At 38.5% G+C, this 18,347-nt stretch overlaps 5 protein-coding genes across 5 annotated transcripts; all 5 read right to left on the bottom strand.

Moving 5' to 3' along the window:
- Positions 1-107: 107 nt before the first annotated feature.
- Positions 108-1,828, bottom strand: LOC108838919 (putative F-box/LRR-repeat protein At3g18150). Its single transcript, XM_056995738.1, has 3 exons — positions 867-1,828; positions 594-767; positions 108-467 (listed from the first exon to the last, which is right to left on the bottom strand). The coding sequence occupies exons 1-3, from the start codon at positions 1,788-1,790 to the stop codon at positions 204-206; spliced, it is 1,362 nt and encodes a 453-aa protein (XP_056851718.1). The 5' UTR covers positions 1,791-1,828; the 3' UTR covers positions 108-203.
- Positions 1,829-2,239: 411 nt separating this feature from the next.
- Positions 2,240-3,974, bottom strand: LOC108838920 (putative F-box/LRR-repeat protein At3g18150). Its single transcript, XM_018611782.2, has 3 exons — positions 3,099-3,974; positions 2,644-2,817; positions 2,240-2,538 (listed from the first exon to the last, which is right to left on the bottom strand). Exons 1-3 carry the CDS (start codon positions 3,972-3,974, stop codon positions 2,452-2,454), a joined length of 1,137 nt encoding a protein of 378 aa, XP_018467284.2. The 3' UTR covers positions 2,240-2,451.
- Positions 3,975-4,050: 76 nt separating this feature from the next.
- On the bottom strand, positions 4,051-5,575 carry LOC108839036 (AP-1 complex subunit sigma-1). Its single transcript, XM_018611882.2, has 6 exons — positions 5,413-5,575; positions 5,028-5,114; positions 4,733-4,933; positions 4,612-4,647; positions 4,442-4,528; positions 4,051-4,320 (listed from the first exon to the last, which is right to left on the bottom strand). The coding sequence occupies exons 1-6, from the start codon at positions 5,413-5,415 to the stop codon at positions 4,249-4,251; spliced, it is 486 nt and encodes a 161-aa protein (XP_018467384.1). The 5' UTR covers positions 5,416-5,575; the 3' UTR covers positions 4,051-4,248.
- A 2,157-nt stretch (positions 5,576-7,732) lies between these two features.
- Positions 7,733-9,304, bottom strand: LOC108840198 (AT-hook motif nuclear-localized protein 25). Its single transcript, XM_018613031.2, has one exon. It carries the CDS (start codon positions 8,929-8,931, stop codon positions 8,026-8,028), a length of 906 nt encoding a protein of 301 aa, XP_018468533.1. The 5' UTR covers positions 8,932-9,304; the 3' UTR covers positions 7,733-8,025.
- A 1,978-nt stretch (positions 9,305-11,282) lies between these two features.
- On the bottom strand, positions 11,283-17,845 carry LOC130508276 (brefeldin A-inhibited guanine nucleotide-exchange protein 4). The gene is made up of 11 exons (XM_057003697.1): positions 16,550-17,845; positions 16,065-16,382; positions 15,607-15,943; positions 15,086-15,508; positions 14,708-15,000; positions 14,341-14,614; positions 13,763-14,262; positions 13,359-13,680; positions 12,932-13,289; positions 12,147-12,811; positions 11,283-12,072 (listed from the first exon to the last, which is right to left on the bottom strand). The coding sequence occupies exons 1-11, from the start codon at positions 17,602-17,604 to the stop codon at positions 11,482-11,484; spliced, it is 5,136 nt and encodes a 1,711-aa protein (XP_056859677.1). The 5' UTR covers positions 17,605-17,845; the 3' UTR covers positions 11,283-11,481.
- Positions 17,846-18,347: the final 502 nt, after the last annotated feature.

The raw sequence follows: 18,347 nt of genomic DNA, 5'->3' as shown, positions 1-18,347 counted from the left end.
GAGCAAGGCTATTTATCTCATCTTGCGCCTCTTAACTTCACAATAAAGTGTTGACAAAAAGTAAAGAAGAATGATCTTTTAATAATATCAAGAAAGAAAACTCGGGATTGTATAATCCTAATTGATCCAAAATAAGTAAATAAAAGTTGGTCTTCAAAAGTGATTCAACGTAACAATACTCAATAAGAGTCAAAGACTAAACCCTATGATTCACCACTAGTCTGTTCTGAGAAGGCAATGGAGACTTTGTTGTTGCGAGAAAGTGTTCGAATCATCTTTTTGAACATACGGTAACTATCGTCCAATACTAAGAACATCTTGTCTAATGTCTCTGTGTTTTTAAGCACAAGTTCCACGAACATAGCCAAGTGCTTTGACACTTCATCCCAATGGACCGCTACTTTTGATCTCCGACACAACTGAACACTTAAGCCTTGGCATGCCAAACAGTCGTAAAGATGCTTTTCCTGTAGAAACATTAAATATATATATATATATATATATATATATATATATATATATATATATATGGTTCTTGGATTCAGATAATAGATAGAACATCAAAATAATATAAAAAAAAGTTAGATATATACCAGTTTTATGTCGCAAGGGATTGTGTGTAATGTTAGCTTCTTTAAATCATGTGAGTTCTGTAACACCCTTTTTAGACCAAGAATAACATACTGAAAGATCCTTGTCTTAAGTTTCAATGATTTGACCTTGAACATCGGAAATGGAACACCACGACGCTCGGCAAAAGATAAAACCTAACATAAAGAATCAGTGATCAGAAACCTTATAGGCCTAATGCAAACTAATTAATAAACCAACTGATCTAGGCCATTAGAGAATATGCCATCGTATACCTGGAGAAGGTTTGTTCCAAAAGTAAGCTTCTCTACATGCTGTAGCTTTTCGAGCATATTCATCACCTCGGCTTGAAGAAAAGTACTATCACTGGATGTTACTTTTCCTTTCGTGTTCGTGCTAACGCAAAAGTTGACATTAGCTTCGGTTAAAGACGAGACATCAACTAAAGTACATGGGAACCAAGAGTATCTCAAATAGAGATAATGTATATGGGGTGCGTCAATATCTTTTGGCCCCGTATTCCAACTGTTGCGCTCTACTGCTAACGTTCTCAAACGCGGTGATTTACTTAGATCAAGATAGCTTAGTTCATCGCAGCGAGTCAATGTTAAGCTCTCGAGGACGGGACAGCCAGATAGAATCTTAGCCATAGATTCATCAGAGACACCACATTCAACCAAGGACAGGTTCTTGAGAGATGTCCAAGACACGGAGCATTCGGGAGACATATCACAGTACTTTAAGGTGAGTTGCTTGAGAGAGGCGTTAACGTAGAAGAAATCAGGAAAACTATACTCTTCAAGCCAGAAAGACAGGGACATATTCTCCACGCGCCGGGACATGATGAGCTCTAGCCACTTGTCGATGTGGGGAACATCGTGCTTCTTGGCGCTTTCGAGGTGAAAGTGCATCATCTTGGGAGCGGTGTAGAAAGCTGGGGTTTGGTTAATCCAAGCGTTGTTAAGTACTGTAGAGCTGTTGAATGAGAGGGAAGGTGTGTCACACCATACATTTCTCCATCGCTTTGACAAGAGTGAAGTTCTGATGGAGTATTTGGTTGGAATAAAAGTGAGGATATGTTGAAGGATCACATCAGGTAGACCGCTGATTGTATCTCCTTTCACTCTAAGCCGGCGATCACCACCGTGGGAGCGGCGGCTACGGACTCTTCTAGCGGCGGTGGCGCTCTCTTCCGCCATTTCAACAATAACTTGAGATTCTCTTAGGGTTTAGTCTTTTTGGCATCTTTAGGGTTTACTCTTTTACAGAACAGCTTTTAAAGCACGCATCCTATTGGCTGTTACCGACAATAACTCGGCCCAAAAGAGAAGGTGTGTCTTATAAAAGTAAGCTCTTTTATGTGGAGAAAAACACAAATATACGATGAAATAATCTTCTCTCTCAATAAATACAGGTTTGAGATGCTAAACAGGCTGCATTACGACTTTGACACTTCGAAGATAAAGAGTCTCGGGCTCAAATTCAAGTCCCTTGAAGAGATGTTCGATGACACCTAGTTAAATTAATATTTTGATATTTTATACAGTTGAATAACTATGTTTAATTCTATAATTTATGTTAAGTAGCACGCTCTTCTCTAGAGAGTAGAGAGGATAGAGTGTTAAAGAAAAGCCATGAATAGATAGATAATCACAATTGATCCAATACATAAAATAAATGTTCATCTGGAACCAAACCCTATGATTCACCATGAGTCTAATTTGCCAAGGCAATGGAGACTTTGTTGTAACGAGAAAGTTTTTGAATCATCTTTTTGAACTTATGGTATTTGCTTGTCCAAGACTAGGAACATGTTCTCTAATGTCTTTGTGTTTTTAAGCACAAGTACGACGAGTGAAGTCAAGCGCTTTGCCTTAATATCCCAACGGACCGCATTATTTGATCTCCGGGACAACTGAGCCATATTGAAGAGACAAGCTGTTTTGCCTGTAAAGCAAGAAAAATAAAAACATATGGGGTTTTTGGATTCCGTTGATAGTTAGAACGTCAAACGATATATATAAAGAGGTTTATCGTAAGATAGATATATACCGGTTTGGTTTTGCAATGGATTGTGTGTACTGTTAGCTTCTTTAAATCATGCGAGTTTTGTAACACCCCTTTTATGCCAGGATTTACATAATGAAAGATCCTTGTCTTTAGTGTCAATGCTTTGACCTCAAACATTGGAAAAGGAACACCACGAAGCTGGGCAACAGATAAAACCTAACACAAAGAATCATTGATCAGAAAATTTATAAGAAAACAAAAGCCTAATGCAAACTAATGAATCCATCGACAAAAAGTTTATGAAATCAATTTATCCAAGGCAATTAGAGACATTGACTTTGGACCCTAAAATTTTTGAAGTTTTTTTTGCATATTCATAGACCTTTAAATTATGGAAAAACAAAATTTTACTAAAATTCTTTAAGAAATATTTCAAACCCCTAGAATTGGGTCCTGATTAGAAAATATACAAGAATGGGGCCAAAACGTATGTATACCTGAAGAAGGTTTCCTCCAAAAGTAAGTTTCTCAACATGCTGTAGCTTTTCTAGCATATTCATCACCTTATCACTGTAGGTTATTACTTCATTCGTGTCGACATCAGCTTCGGTTAAAGAAGAGACATCAACTAAAGTACATGGGAACTGAGCGTATCTCAAATAGAGATAATGGATATGTGGTGCCTCAATAACTTTTGGCCCCGTAACCGAACTGCTCCGCTCTACTACTACTACAGTTCTCAGACGCAGTGATCTGCTAAGATCAAGATAACTTAGTCCATGGCAGCGATTCAGTGTTAAGCTCTTGAGAACGGGACAGCCAGATAGAATCTTAGCCATAGATTCATCAGAGACACTACATCTAACCAAGGACAGTTTCTTGAGAGATGTCCAAGACACTGAGCACTCAGGAGACATATCACAGTACTTTAAGGTGAGTTTCTTGAGACAAGGGTTGACGTAGAAGAAGTCAGGAAAACTATACTTGAGAAGCAAGAAAGACAGGACCATATTCTCAACGTGCCGGGACGTGACTAACTCTAGCCACTTGTCTATGTGGGGAGCATCGTGATTCTTGTCGCTTTTGAGGTGAAAGTGCATCATCTTGGGAGCGGTGTAGCCGGTTGGTGTTTGGTTAATCCAAGCGTCGTTAAGTATAGAGCTGTTGAAGGAGAGGGAAGGTGTATCACACCATACATGCCTCCACCGTTTTGACAAGAGAGAAGTTCTGATGGCGTATTTGGTTGGAATATAGGTGAAGATATGTTGGAGGATCACATCAGGTAGACCGCTGATTGTGTCTACAACAGCACCATCACCACCGTGGGAGCGGCTACGGACTCTTCTCGCGGGGATGGCGCTCACGTCCGCCATATCAAACTATAACTTGGGGTTCTCTTAGGGTTTTACTATGTTTATTACAAAACAGCTTTTTAAAACACGCATCCTATTACGAGGCCCAAAATAAAATACTACGTATCTTATAAACAAACTCTTTTTTTTTGTTAAATTTATAAAATAAAATTAAAAAAAACTTATAGCATCATCCACACTTCTTCAGTCATTAGGAGATAAAAGATTGTCAAAAACATTTAACTTAGCAGCCAGGAAACATGTATGGAAGACGCAAGTAGAAGAGTGAAAGAAACTATTTAGTAGCCTGAGCGATGATATTGCTTATGGAACCAGCTTCCTCTTTTGCCGCTTCCACCATTTGATCCTTCAAAGAAACAAAACAGACAGAGAATATTATTATATGTCAAGACAAATCCTATACAAGACTAATCTTGTCATGTCCATGTTGTTTTACAAAAAAAAAAAAAAATAGAAAGTCAGGTTACCTGAGCAGATATAATCCTGGCTACAGTCTTCTTACTTGACTCCTGGAGCTCGCCGGCAATCAAAAGTTCATCCAATATGTAATACGCCTAAGAAACCAACAGAAAGTATCAGCGAAGGAACTAAAAAAAGTGTTGAATTAATGGCAGAGTAGGTGGTGATGGTATGTTACCTTGTGGAAGTTAAAAATCAAATCGAGTTCACACACCTGAAAAAGAACAAAAGATTAAACTCATAAGAAGTGGAAGCAGAGGTTATATGCCTAAGTAGGTGATTTTTTTTAACTGACTGACACTTCCGAAATAGCGGTCGAGAATCTCAACGTAGTGGTGAATGATCTCGAGGACCTCCAGCTCGTTATCCTCCGCATCAATACACATACAGAAGTAGAGGCTGGCGTATCTTTTGTAGACGACTTTGTAGCCTCTCCACTCAACAAAATTGCAGAGCTTGGGACCTCGATTCAGAATCACTCCACTGAGCTCACGTATAACCTACACCAAAACATCAATTATGTTTCCCCAATATTTTTAAGATGAATGCAATCAGAGGCTAATGAAAGCTCCCCTGTTATTTTTTTTTTGATACCTTAGATCTTTCCTTCTGAGTGTAAGGCGAGTACCATTTGGTGAGCCTAACTTTTCCTTGGCGGCTTACAAGAAGCACGAAATGTATCTGCGAAACAAACACACACAAACATTACACCAAAAGATTTCACCTTTGATTGTTCATTTGATCCAAATAAATGATTAAAGTAATTAAAGGAGGATCGAGCAGACGAAATCAAACCCAGAAGCTAAGCATATGAGGAAATATCAGCAGTTTTCATATAAAGGTACAGACTTTGAAGTAGTTATGCAATTCTCAGAGATCCAAAGCAGAATAAAGTTATGACATCAGACAATCGTCGGATCAAAAGCTAATTAATGATTCAAAGAACAAAGTGATTGTAAAAAATGTGCAGATCTTTTACCATGATTTCGTAATTCGAAGACGGATGACAGCGAAAGAAGACGAAGACGCTGATGAATGATCCGATCCGGTCCGGTCCTCTGTTCTCTGTTCAAACAGGTCGAGTGCTATGGGGATATAATTGTCATTTAAGGTTATTCTAAGTGGAATGCATTTCGGGTCGGATCCATGCTCCGCGATCCGGACTCTTGATGTATATGTACAATCATTTTTGTTTGATTCATGATCAAATTAATGGGAAAAGTGCCTATTCCAACCTGAACAATTTGGATCGTGCCAAATATAACCTGAACTAACGGTTAGTGCCAAATACAATCTGAACTCAATTAAATCTTTAAAAACCTACCCAAACTTTTTAAAACGTGCATAAATCTATATTGAAATATTATTAAAAAATTGAAATTACATAAACTACTATTTTTCATCGTATTAAATTTTAAAACTTTGGTGATAATTGTTTCTGATTTATATAAATACATAACATGTTTTTACTTATTATATCTTCAATAAACTTATATATTACTAAAATATAAATAATTAAATTATCTTAGATATACTTAATTTTAAAGTTATTTATAAAAAAATGTATAGATTATTTTTATTTTTAAAACTTAAGTGAATTTTTTTCAAAGTTATTATTATATATTTTGATATTTTGTTCAAAATTTTTGAAGTTATTTATATTTTGAACCTTTTACCTTTCAAAATTGAACAAAATATTAAAATATATAATAATAACTTTTGAAAAAAAATCACTTAAGTTTTAATATACAAGAAATTTTTATAAATAACTTCAAAATTTTAAGTATATTTAAGATCATGTAATTATAAATATTTTATTATTTATATTTTAGTAAGATATAATTTTATTGAAGATATAATAAGTAAAAACATGTTATGTATTTATGTAAATCAGAAAAAATTATCACCAAAGTTTTAAAATTTAATACGATGAAAAAATAGTAGTTTATATAATGTCAACTTTTTAATAATATTTCAATGTAGATTTATGTACGTTTTAAAAAGTTCAAGTAGGTTTTTAAAATTTTAATTGAGTTCAGGTCGTATTTGGCACTAACCATTAGTTCGGGTTGTATTTGGCACGATCCAAATTGTTCAGGTTGGAATAGGCACTTTTCCTTCAAATTAATACCATAAATTATAATACTCCATTGCATAACAACAGACATGAAATTTTTCTAATTCATTATTATCTGAATTAATAACAAGTTCTACTTCTCCATCACTGTTAAACAAGAGAAAATGTCAATCATTTCGAAAATAATTTTAATTTGGGGTTTCCTTACAGATAGAATAGGTTCATATGGATCACATATAGTTGAAGCGAATCTTGACATAAATAATCACTGATTTTTTTTGGTGAGGGAAAATAATCACTGATGTTTCGAAATAAAATGGTTCACAATCACAGACGCGAGGATCTTGATATATATATATTTTCGAGTTTTATATAGGTCTGAATATCAATTTGCTTTTATATTAGTGTGTGTGTATATTAACGTGCAAATGCAAGCCTATAGAAGATATTAACACAAACAATGGATCGAACTCTTGAAACTATTAGGAGAAATGAGTAAAGAGAATATCTTCCTTAATCTTAGAACCAGTGACGAATCTAGATTGATTTTCTAGCTGATTTCTCTGAAATTTTAGATGCAAAATGATTAATATTAATAAAAGTATGTGGACACATGCCACCATAGTTAATGTCTTGGCTTCGCCCCTGCTTAGAACTGTGTACAATGTGAAGTAAACTTACAAGTAATCCTCGTTATCTATATACTTACAAATGTATCACAAGTGTTTATGTAGCATATGTACAATACAACTCTCTAGTCTTGATAGAAATTCTAAAACAGAGAAAGGATTAATTATTTTTGCATCTAAAATTTTTGATCAAAAAAAAAGAAAGGATTAATTATGAAGTTATGTGCACAAGTCTCTCTCACACATTTTTTATTAAAAAAAAAAAAGTCTCTCACATAAGCTTGTAGAGTAGTGCAGTGTATGTTTAGTTGAACGCCGTACACTCTCTTGAGAGAAGATATATTCGCTGCATGCAGGTTTTTCTTTTCTTTTTAGGGGGCTCAAGTTACAATGTGTATTTGGAGTTGACATCATAGAAAGTAGGGTTTTAGTTCTTCTCCCCAAATATTCTTTACCCTCCTTTGCCAGACAGTGGAAGTTCGAATTTATGACCAACATATTATATACTGTACTAAATGTCTTGCCTGCAAACACAAAAATTAGAACATCTTATAACATCAATTGAACGAATATGAACAAAAATCATTTTTCTTCTAACAATTCCTCGCCTAATAGAAGTTTATTAACTAGTATAACATGATATATATGTTAATTAGTGTATAACAACTAACTAGTCCAATCTATGTCACAAAATAATACTCCTCTGTTTAAAACGATTACACATTATATTCAAAATAAACAGCAAAGAAAAAGAAATTTAAGCTTTCGTTATCATTTCACACACCAGATTTGAAGGGGAAAAAACAAACAAACCCTAGCTAGTATTCGCAACCGCTATGGCTAGTAGTCTGAAACCAAACTCAAAACGCAAAGTGTCACCAAAACGCTAAAACGCAGGTCTAGTAACACCTCCACCATCTCCTCCTCCTCCGCCGCCGCCTCCGCCGCTCATACCAAACATATCTCCGCCGGAGAATTGAAAATTGTTCATATTCATTCCAAGATTATAGAAAGGAACCCCTCCGTTTCTACCTCCCATGTTCGACTCACACATCTGGGCCTCACTCCTTGTAACCTCCGACGACTGAGACGCCTCCGGTTGCGGCTGCTGTACTCCAGTGGTTCTTGGCGGTGGAGTTTCTTCCTCTTCCATCGGCAGCCTATCGTAAACTGCGTTTGCAAAGGACGCAGCCATCAAGACTACTGGCCCCGAAGCAATCAACGAACCAGCCACATTCCCTCCTACAACCTGTCCTTGTCCTCCGGCTAGATACACTGTCAAACCTCCTGCTCCCGGCGGCGCAGGCGGTGGAAGCGCAGTCCCTGTCAAAGACAAAATCTCAAACCGACCATGCAGCGTAATCACACCGCCACCCGTGGGAGCTGCCGGTTGCCGTATGGTGACGTTGGTGACCGCACCGGTAGCGCTTAAAATGCAAACTCCGCAGCCACGACGAGTGGCGTAGGTAGAAACAGCTTCGGATATGTCCGAGCCGGAGGTAACTTCGAGAACGTGGGATCTAAGGACGTTAGGGCTATCTCTGGTGATGATCGTTGGAGGTTTGGGTTTGTTTTTGGACCCCGCGGGACGGCCACGTGGACGGCGTCCGGAGGAAGAGCCAGAGGCGGTTGCTGAGCTGGTTGCTCCACCGGTGGGAGTGGTTTCTCCCTTTGCTTCATCTGCTTCAGATCTGTTGAGTTCCATGTTATTATGGTCAGGTGGGGTTCTGGAATCTTCAGGTCTCTGTAGATGCAGTTCTTGCCCTAGAAGAGGGTGCATATAACCTGACATCGATAACAAAAGGAAATAACAAAACCAAGAAACTGCTGTTTGGTTTTTGGATTTTTTTGTTTATAGAGAGAGACAAAGACAAGAGTCTAGACAGAAAATGTAAGTGGTTTGCCACTGAGAGTGTTTCAAAGATTGAATTTGATTAAACTTGCATTAATGTTACGGACAAAACAAGAAGACGACAATAGAGACACAAAACCCTACTGAATAGTGAGAGAAAGGGAGGGTCTACATATGTGAAAGAGGGTCGGTGAAATTTGTCTGGACCAGATCCAGATCTTCATGTGAAGTAATGAATGAAACAAAGGGAAGAGAAAGGAGTAAAGCAAGAGCATCAAAAATACTATTCAAACACGGCTCTCTCTACATTATAATATAAGTAAATATATTATTTTATATATGTGCTGAAAATAATATATGTATGTATATATATAAGAGGGTTGGTGTAGTGACTTTTTCTCGAGGAAAGCAACAAGAAAGAAAAAACTAAAATAAGATGTTGACGACTGAAGAAGGAATTGATGGATTCTAATTTCTCAGGGAGACAAAAGAAAGATATGGAGAAGTGAATTACGGAGTTACAGAGAAAGATATTGCATGTTGATCATTTTCCAAGATAAAGCTGAAGGCAAACAAGAAAAAGAAAACAAAGAGAGATTAAAGAAAATACCTTTTGTGACGGTGAAGGCATGGTTTGGTTATATGATGACTGTAGGTTTTTGTTCTGTAAAAGACAAAAGAAATGCGATATCGTAGACTGTTATGATGTTTCAGTTTGAGGCAGTGTCAATAGCCGACCTAACTTTATGTTAGTGTTATTGTCGGTAACAACACATATTAGTCGTCTTCTTTTATTCCAAGTTCCAACTATTGCATTTTACAAGATTTGGATCCGACCGTTTAGTTACTTTCGGTTCCAATTAACCACTATGTATAACGCTTACATATAAATCAAAGTACGCTTTAGCATGATGATCCAAAATTTCTTCGTATAAGACGTATATTTACGTAAATACCAAGAGATAATTTCGGTTTATCTTTCGCCTATAACTAAAACTCGAGAATGATTCCACATATCTTACAATACATTATTGTTCAACGAAACGAGCTTGTGCTAACTAGATTAATTAGTATAGTTTTTTCCTTGGTTCGGAAGCTTTAGATCTTATGATTTTTGGTTTTAAATGAAGTAGATAAGATCATAAGAATACATTCTAAAATCAAGCGAAATAAAACACTCTTAATCCAAGTGAACCAACAAAAAAATATTTGAATCTTTAAGTAACATGCAATTAAAAGCATGAATTACTGTTCTGGTTGGGTAAAGATGTATAAGTCATACACGTTTTTGGTATGTTTAAGTGTAAATCAAGTGACTATATCTTTTTATAGTTCTTATATTTCACGTGCTCGTACAATTTCTCATTTCTCCACTAGATAATCGCATATGTTAATCTTTCTTTCAACAGATTTGACAATTATCGAATAATATAGTATTTTATATATGATGTAATGATGTGCTATTACAAATTTAACCAACGGTAAAAGGAAAAAAGCTAACCAACAACTACACTTATTTGTCCACTCCACATGGACTATTGTACCTGATCGATCATTGAAAGGTTGAATAAAATTAGGTTTCGTAGCATCTTCGGCACGTTAAATGTAGTCGCTGATTTTTTTCTTTTCAATCAGCTTCTTGGATATTTTCCATGGAAAACTATTGGTTGCATGTAGAACAACGTCTATATTTCTAGTTACGTGAAGTGAATATTACAAAATTATCACAATTTCTTGTTCGATATTTATCATTTAAAAAGAGAGAGTTAGTATATATCTTTGTTATAGAACAAAACTGTTTGGATTTATGTTTACAAAGTAGTCATATATACAGTGTGTTAAATTTACAAAATCCTTATATTTTAATATACTAGTTGTAATAATTTTTGGGGCTTCAAATAGCATCATAAAATGTTATGTTGTCAAAAAATAAATTATTCCGAAATTATCTGATGAGTTTCTTTTAGTCTCTCATTGTTAACTATGCTAATACATTATACATAAATTCTGATGGATTTTTTTTTCCGAATAATTCTTTGGAGTGGTGATGAAGTGATAGGACGAGTAAAGGTCAAATTTTTTAAAAATGAATGTGTCATGAGTAGAAGAAGACAATGAAGCTTCACCATTGGTTGTTATTGTGAAAAGAGTGGATTTCACATGATGAGCATTTGCTGTCTTCCTTTTTCTGATTTTAATAAAACCTTTTAAATTTCTCGAGCCACTCAATAGCATGGCTTCCCTTTATATCTTTTTTTTAATGGTTAAATATTGAAACTTTACATAGGAGATGCTGAAAATTCTTATGCATATGCTTGCCAAATATATTTCTTTATAATCATCCAGTTTTAAAACTTCATTTCAAGAAATAACATAAAACATCTATGTCCAAAATTTATTCGGGTAGAGAGCCAACCCCTAACACAAAAATAATTGTGGAAGAAAGAAAAACACAGATCATTGGGATTAATAACTTAAGCCACAAGCGACTTAACCTAAAATAGGACCAATGCACGATTTCAAAACATTGCTTAGGGCGTACGGCACTTGTGGAGAGCAATGCTCAGTCTTCACAAGATCTACCAACAAAGGGAAGACGCTCGAGACGTGTCTTTTAAGAGACTCTGCTTCCAATGAGCACAAGGCTTCGAGAGAAGAGACGAGCAACGAAGTCCTCGCCGTGGCCTCTTCTGTCCGGTCTGATTCCATAGGAAGAATCCAATGGATTGGTTTCGTCTGTTGTTGGTGTTGACCAGTGCAGTTAAGGTAGATCTTGACGACTTTTGAACATTCATTGACTAGACGAGACTCGAGTTCGAGTTCTTTGGAGACGTCTGAGTTGCAAGTAACCATGTCTTGTAGGAAGTTCAAGTATGATTTGTTAGACTCGTTCTCGAAGATAAGTAGTTGAAGCTGTGTTAGGTTTTGGACAGAGCATGCTCTCTTGAATTTCCTTCGAAGGACTGTGTCGGTGTTTAGCTGCTGAGCGTGAGACGCGATGCATGAGAAAATGTCTGCGAGGATATCCACGTGTGATGCTGGCAATGAGTATTGGTTCCTTCTGTATAACTCACTCACGACCTGAAAAACGTCATAGCGAGTTATAAGAAAAAAACAGAACAGTTGTTGGCTAAGTAAGAAGAGGAGATGGGTACCTCGACGATTTGAGACAAGACATCAATGTGTTTCTTTGTTCTGGAGACAACATAGGACATGATGTGAAGGTTATCATCATCAAGATCATCATTGTTTACGCTTTGATCAGAAAACGTTTCAACATCTTCAATATCATCCATGGTTCGCAAGACTTTCATGAAACCCGCGAAAGTAAGCGACGCTGCTTCCTTGAGAGCCAAGAAAACCTCTGTCCATTCATCTTCAGATGCGCTACGAGACAGTCCCTCAGCCAGACGAAGCAAGACAGAGACCCCCGAGCCTGTGGAGCCTTGAAGAGGACTCTTTATAAACCCTAGAATGATTGACATGACGCTTGGAAGCTGAGACCTGACTGAGCTGAAAAAGTTGGCGAGTAGATCAACAAGAAGCTGCAATGCGAGTGTTGATGTCTCAGCGTCCCATGTAGCTTCTTCAGGGTCTAGAGAAGCTGAGGTTGGGGAATCACCGTTGCTGCTTTCTTCGAAGAGCATATCGGTTCTACTACGCATGTTGTTGTTGAAGACTGGGAGAATGATAGAGCTGAAGATTGCAGCCCAAAAGGGTCTTGTAAAGAGATGACCATGATCCATCATAATGTTGAAGAGTACTTCTATTGAACGCTTTCGAATCGCTGGTCTTGGATCTGAGGCTTGCTTTGATAAACCTGAACAAATAAAAACAATACTCAAAATCTAGAACGAAAAACCGAGCACCCCATCCATGCCTACTCCAATCATTACTTGTAAGTGTGTAGCAGTAAGTGATAGAAAGAGTAGAAGCCAACCTGAAAGCAGAGGAACCCAATAAGAAACTTGTTCATCAAGGTCAGTCGTAACACTCTGTCCATCAGATGAATCTTCCTTAAAAGCTGAGATGTTATCGTTCTTCAGCTTCTCGTTCAAGAAGAGTCCTCCTTCCGCAAGCTTGGAAGCGCAGAAACGAAGAAACTCTATGGTGTTGAAACCAATATCACCTTCAAACTTGCTGCTGGTGAAGGTGATGAGGCATCTGATGCAGTCAGCGTATACCGATATCTCAGTTTCAGTTATGCAATGAAAATGATCCCTCACGATCTTCTCTATCGTCTCAAAAGCCAACATTACAATGTTCTTCCTCTCATCAACCGCAGCAGTTGTGAAAACCTAAACCAAAACAAGACAAACGTTAGGACACAATAAGAAAACAATAGACATTTGTTTTTGTTTACTTACCGTGAAGACACTTTTCCAACCAGATTGCACATTACTAACTCTACTGAGAACCATTTGAGAAACACATCTGACTATAAGCTCTCTAATCTCAGCCGAGCTGCTCTTCTGCATGACAACAACGAATGGTCTGAGAAACTCATGCTGGAAATGGTAGTTTGCTAGCTCCTCACGCTCCAAGAACTTCATTGAAAGCTGACGGAGCGAGTCCATTACAAATATTGCAACTGAGAGACTCTCTGATAACCCAACTGATACAAAGAAGTCAGAGAGAACATTCCATATGCGGGACCAAACTAACCGGATCCGGTTCATGTTATAATGCCTGTCACAGTGAAACAAATATTCTCTCAATCAACCACATGGTTTTCTTGTAAGACAAGTCTTAAAAAAATGAGAGAACTTACGCTGTCTCCACTAGTTTCGTGAGGCTAAAGACGCGAGGATCTTCCGGCGACTGAAGCTCGGACATGGAGACTTTACAAAGCGCTTTAACGAAAGCAACTATAGCTTCACTGTTCAGCCTCTGGCTATTAGCATAGACATGGTTCAACTCAAAGTTGCCTATTTGATCAAGCAGATTCAAATTAGCAATGAAGTTCTTGATCTGCTCCGGAGTTACTAATTTGGGAACGGTTTTCACAAGTGAGGTACTATCATAAGAACCACCCCTGACAACAGCCATCACAGATGGGTTCTGAAGAGCGCCACGTTTCTTTAAATGTGGAAAACCTAAAGCCTTCTTTTCATCTACTTCAGCTTTTGTTGTAGGGATGTGACGTGCGTCTGCAGGTAATGATCCTTCTCCCAAGAGTTGCAGATGTTCGATACGTGAAAGGCAAGTTAAAATATGTTCCCAAGAGCCTTGTAGATGGTTACCATCTTCTATGGCTATTGTTATTATCGCCTGAATACAATATATTAACAGAATTGTTAAATCTAATCAATTGCTTATGTTATAACTAGGTTACAAATGACTTTGTACCTTTACAGCATCAACATTTTTCTGCTTCATATCTGCAGCACAATGAAGATTAGTGAACTTGGCCATGGAAGTGACAAAAGCATCTCTCTGAGTTTGCATTCCCATAACTGCAGTGACGTGGACCGCATATCGGAAGCCTTGTAAGCACAGAGAAGTTGCTAGTCTATCATCACTCTGGTCAAGAGTGACACTGAATGCAGCAAGCATCGGTCCCCACGAGACCTCGAGTATGAACCTTAAGATGGAGACATCTGTAACACTATGATACACTGACCTGCAGACCAAGAACAGAGCAGAAGAAAACATATATTGATAAATAACACCAAGAAACAGATAATAAACAAACGCAGGTATGTATAGTGCTTACTCTGATTTCTCTGATTTAGCTTGGAACTGTTCCTGGATGTCTCTTATAAGCATCCTGTTGGCACCATGCGCTTTCTCATCTGGTTGCATCCAAGAAACCAGATTGAGGATGCCGTCTAAGCCCAGTAGCTTATTCAAGCCGTTCACCTGTTTACTTTGTGGGGCTAAAGTATCTGAGTTCATCTTAATCTCGTCTTTTACAACTCGGTCATAGAGAGAGCCTAGATACTCTTCAGGTAGGTCCTTGCCATCATCTATTCCCCGGTTATTGCGGACAAAGTCAGCTTTCGACATCTAAAAAACAACCATTAAAGAATCATCAGGTACTAAAACTTGATGTATAGCAGCATTACAAAAAAAGGAAGGCAAAGCAATTTACCTTATCCTTAACCATGTTGTTGTGTGCATCTGTGTTGAGCATAATCACAGAATAAGCCAGAACGTAAGCAGTGTCTGCACTTGTGAAAGAAGCAGGGTTGCATTTCCAGTAATGTTCTGCAAATTTCTCCATGATTCTGTCGATTTTCTGCGCTTCACCTGGTAGCCTAAACCCGCGTAGAAAAAACCTTATAGCTTCAACAAAATCCTTCCCTTGGAAATTAAACGAGTCCACATATGCATGCATAACTTTAAGTGGAAGCTCTTCTCTTTCACCAAGATAATCACCAATCACTGTTCCATTCAGCCCCGCTGTCTTCATCAGAAACGAAGCCACTTCCTCTGGAGAGTTTCCTATTTTCTTGCTGTTTATCAGAAACTCAATACCTTTAGAAGGCTTCCTATTAAACAAAGATATACCCTTCTGCAAAAAGAAAACACAACCCAACAACACTAAACATGTATGACCACCACGCGGATAATTAAAATCAAAAACTCATATTATCATCAAAAATGTTAAACCTGGAGTTCAATCTTGTAAGCTTTTCGTTGCTCAAGCATAGAAGCATCATAAGCTTCAGGATTAGTATCTGGCTGTGAATCAGAGTCAGATATAGTTACTTCTTCACCAATCTGGCTTGCATTACTACTATCCATAGAAGCATATAGCTGGGAGCCTTTAGGCCAAACCGTCTCATTCACTTTCAACTGCTGATCCATCCAGTTTCCCATTGCCTTGACTAGATTAACCAAAATTTTCACAGATTCATTCCTAAACGTACTATCTTGTGCTGGAGACAGAGTTGTTGATGAACCGGTGGGTGGTCCTAGAGCAGTTTTCAGAAGACCGTTGACAATCCTGCAATCATCTGATGGGATTTATAAGAGCCACTAATATTTCTTTTTTTTTTTTAAATGAGCGCCATGCAACAATCAATGTGTGGAGTAGTTGTTTATGACTAATCTAATAATAATAATACCTTTCTAGTATGTTAGAGGAGTCTACATCGCAGTCATAGTTTACAAAGATATCGACAATCAACTGCGGATCTTGAGACATTTTCTCCAGCAAGTTGAGAACAGTCATCTTCTGTAGGAAACTAGGCTGGAGAACATTCTCTAGCACACGGAGGACAATCATCGGAAAGAATATTCCGATTTCCGATTTCAGGACTGATCTAAGCTTTGATAAAAGGCTCATGAAGATGGCACATTGCAACTGGAATATAGACATGATTGATACCGCACTGTTCTTTAGTAGTGATAAGCATAAGTATTGCTTAACCGCATTGATGAAGCTGCATATTGAGTGATAACACAAAATGTATTAACACCAAACAAGCATCATGATCATAATAACCAATATTCTAGACATATTTGATTATAGGGAACTATTGATTAGACAGACGCCTAAACCGATTTTTAGAATAACTAAGGAAAGATTGGGACACAAGTGACTACTTGCCTTTCATTAGAGCGCCAAACAGGACCACCATTGTCGATGATGACCTTAAGCAACTCAAGAGACAATGTCTTACCCCTCACCATGATCTGATCATCATTCTTCTCCTGCGAGGAGAATCTCATCGACAACTTACACAAGTTCTTGAACAAAAGGAAAGCGTCCTGTCTCATCTTGCTCATGTCACCACCGGTTAAAGAATCAGCATTATCTCCGTTATTGTTTTTCTCGTAGCCTCGAAACGAAGGAGAGTCAGGAGTCATAACGGTCTCGGTCTCCGGGTTCTGGAGAAGGATCTGAATGACATCAGGAGGAGGAAGAGGACTCCCTTGTCCCGCAGCCATGACCTCGTTCACAAACCCTTGGCAGAAATAAACAGAGCTGCCTTCGTTGACGCTCTTGTCCGTGTACGTCAACAGCTCGTTAACGTACACCGTCTTGACCGTCACGTCAAGCGAGTCCTCCTCGGATCTGGTGAAGATCACGAGCATCATCTGAGCCAGCACGGACTTGGCGCAGATCTGCGTCGTCCCGCTCAACCCGCCGAGGTAGATGTTGTAGCAAGTCTTGACGACGTGGAGCAAGCAATCTCCGCGGATCAAGACGGAGGGAGATCTGACGGCGGCGAGGAGGACGCGGAGGACGGCGAGCTGGATCGGCTCCTCGGCCATGGCGCCGACTTTGGAGACGGCGTTGACGAGCTTGAAGAGGACGGAGTCCTGTTTGGAGGACTGGATCTCGCCGCGGATGACGGAGAGGGAGAAGAGCTTGAAGGCGCAGTCGAGGGCCGGCTCGACGACTTTGGAGTAGGCGGTGTCGAGGGAGAAGAGGAAAGGCTGGAGGACGGAGTCAGCGTCGGTGGAGGAGAGGCCGGAGACGACGGAGGTGGGATCGTGGGTGTCGTCGGGGAGGGACTCGAGCCTGTCGAGGACGGATTTGCAGGAGGAGACGAGGTACGTGTGCTTGCGCCACGCGGCGTTTTTGATGATCTTGTCGAGGGACGGACCTATCACGCGGCCGCAGCGTGTGGCGCCGCCGAGTGTTTGTGACGTCGACATCGCCCCGGCGTCGTTTTGATTTAATTACGTTTCAAACTTTCAGAGAGAGAGAGAGAGAGAGAGGGAGAGGAGAAGAAGCATTGATCGTACGTTTCGTCAAAAGTGTTTTGCATTCATTTATGTACCTTCTCTGTTTGTGCTGAATTGGTAAAAGGCTTCCTGCTGAAGAGGGAGAGAGCGTGGAAGTCACTTGCAACAGAAAGTGCGCGTGTGATTCTCTCTGTCTTTATTTATTACCACCACTCGTCTCCCACCTCGCTATGATCTCTCATCAAATGTTTTCAAATTTTATTAATACGATTTATAAGTGCATATTAATGGTCTCGATTAGTTTGACTTTACTGGAACGTAACCGGTACTCTCGTAACATAACTCCATGTAACAGTAGTAAAGTAAGTACTAGTGACATTGATCGGAGACTTAAAACTAATCCGACTTGTATTAGTATTAGTATTAGTATTAGTGTAAAAGTCAAATAATTATTTTGGTTTCTTACCAAACCATACGCCATAGATTATTGTGTGTTTAATCCAAACCAACTTGTGTCAGAACGCCCAAATACAAAGACTTCTTCTCCTCTTAATATAGAATATAATGGATAGACATTGATTTTCTTTTGCTGTATGGTATTATACTTCTACAAATGTATCTATTATATACATAGAATTGTAGTTATATTTCTGATTAGTTGGATTAATTCATAAGTGGACGTTTTCAAACAAAAATTTGTGTTTGATTGGATC

Source organism: Raphanus sativus, chromosome 2 (assembly GCF_000801105.2).
Source record: "Raphanus sativus cultivar WK10039 chromosome 2, ASM80110v3, whole genome shotgun sequence".
Taxonomy (NCBI): Eukaryota; Viridiplantae; Streptophyta; class Magnoliopsida; order Brassicales; family Brassicaceae; genus Raphanus; species Raphanus sativus.
Note: the sequence above shows the minus strand (reverse complement) of the source record. Positions and strands in the feature narration are given on the sequence as shown.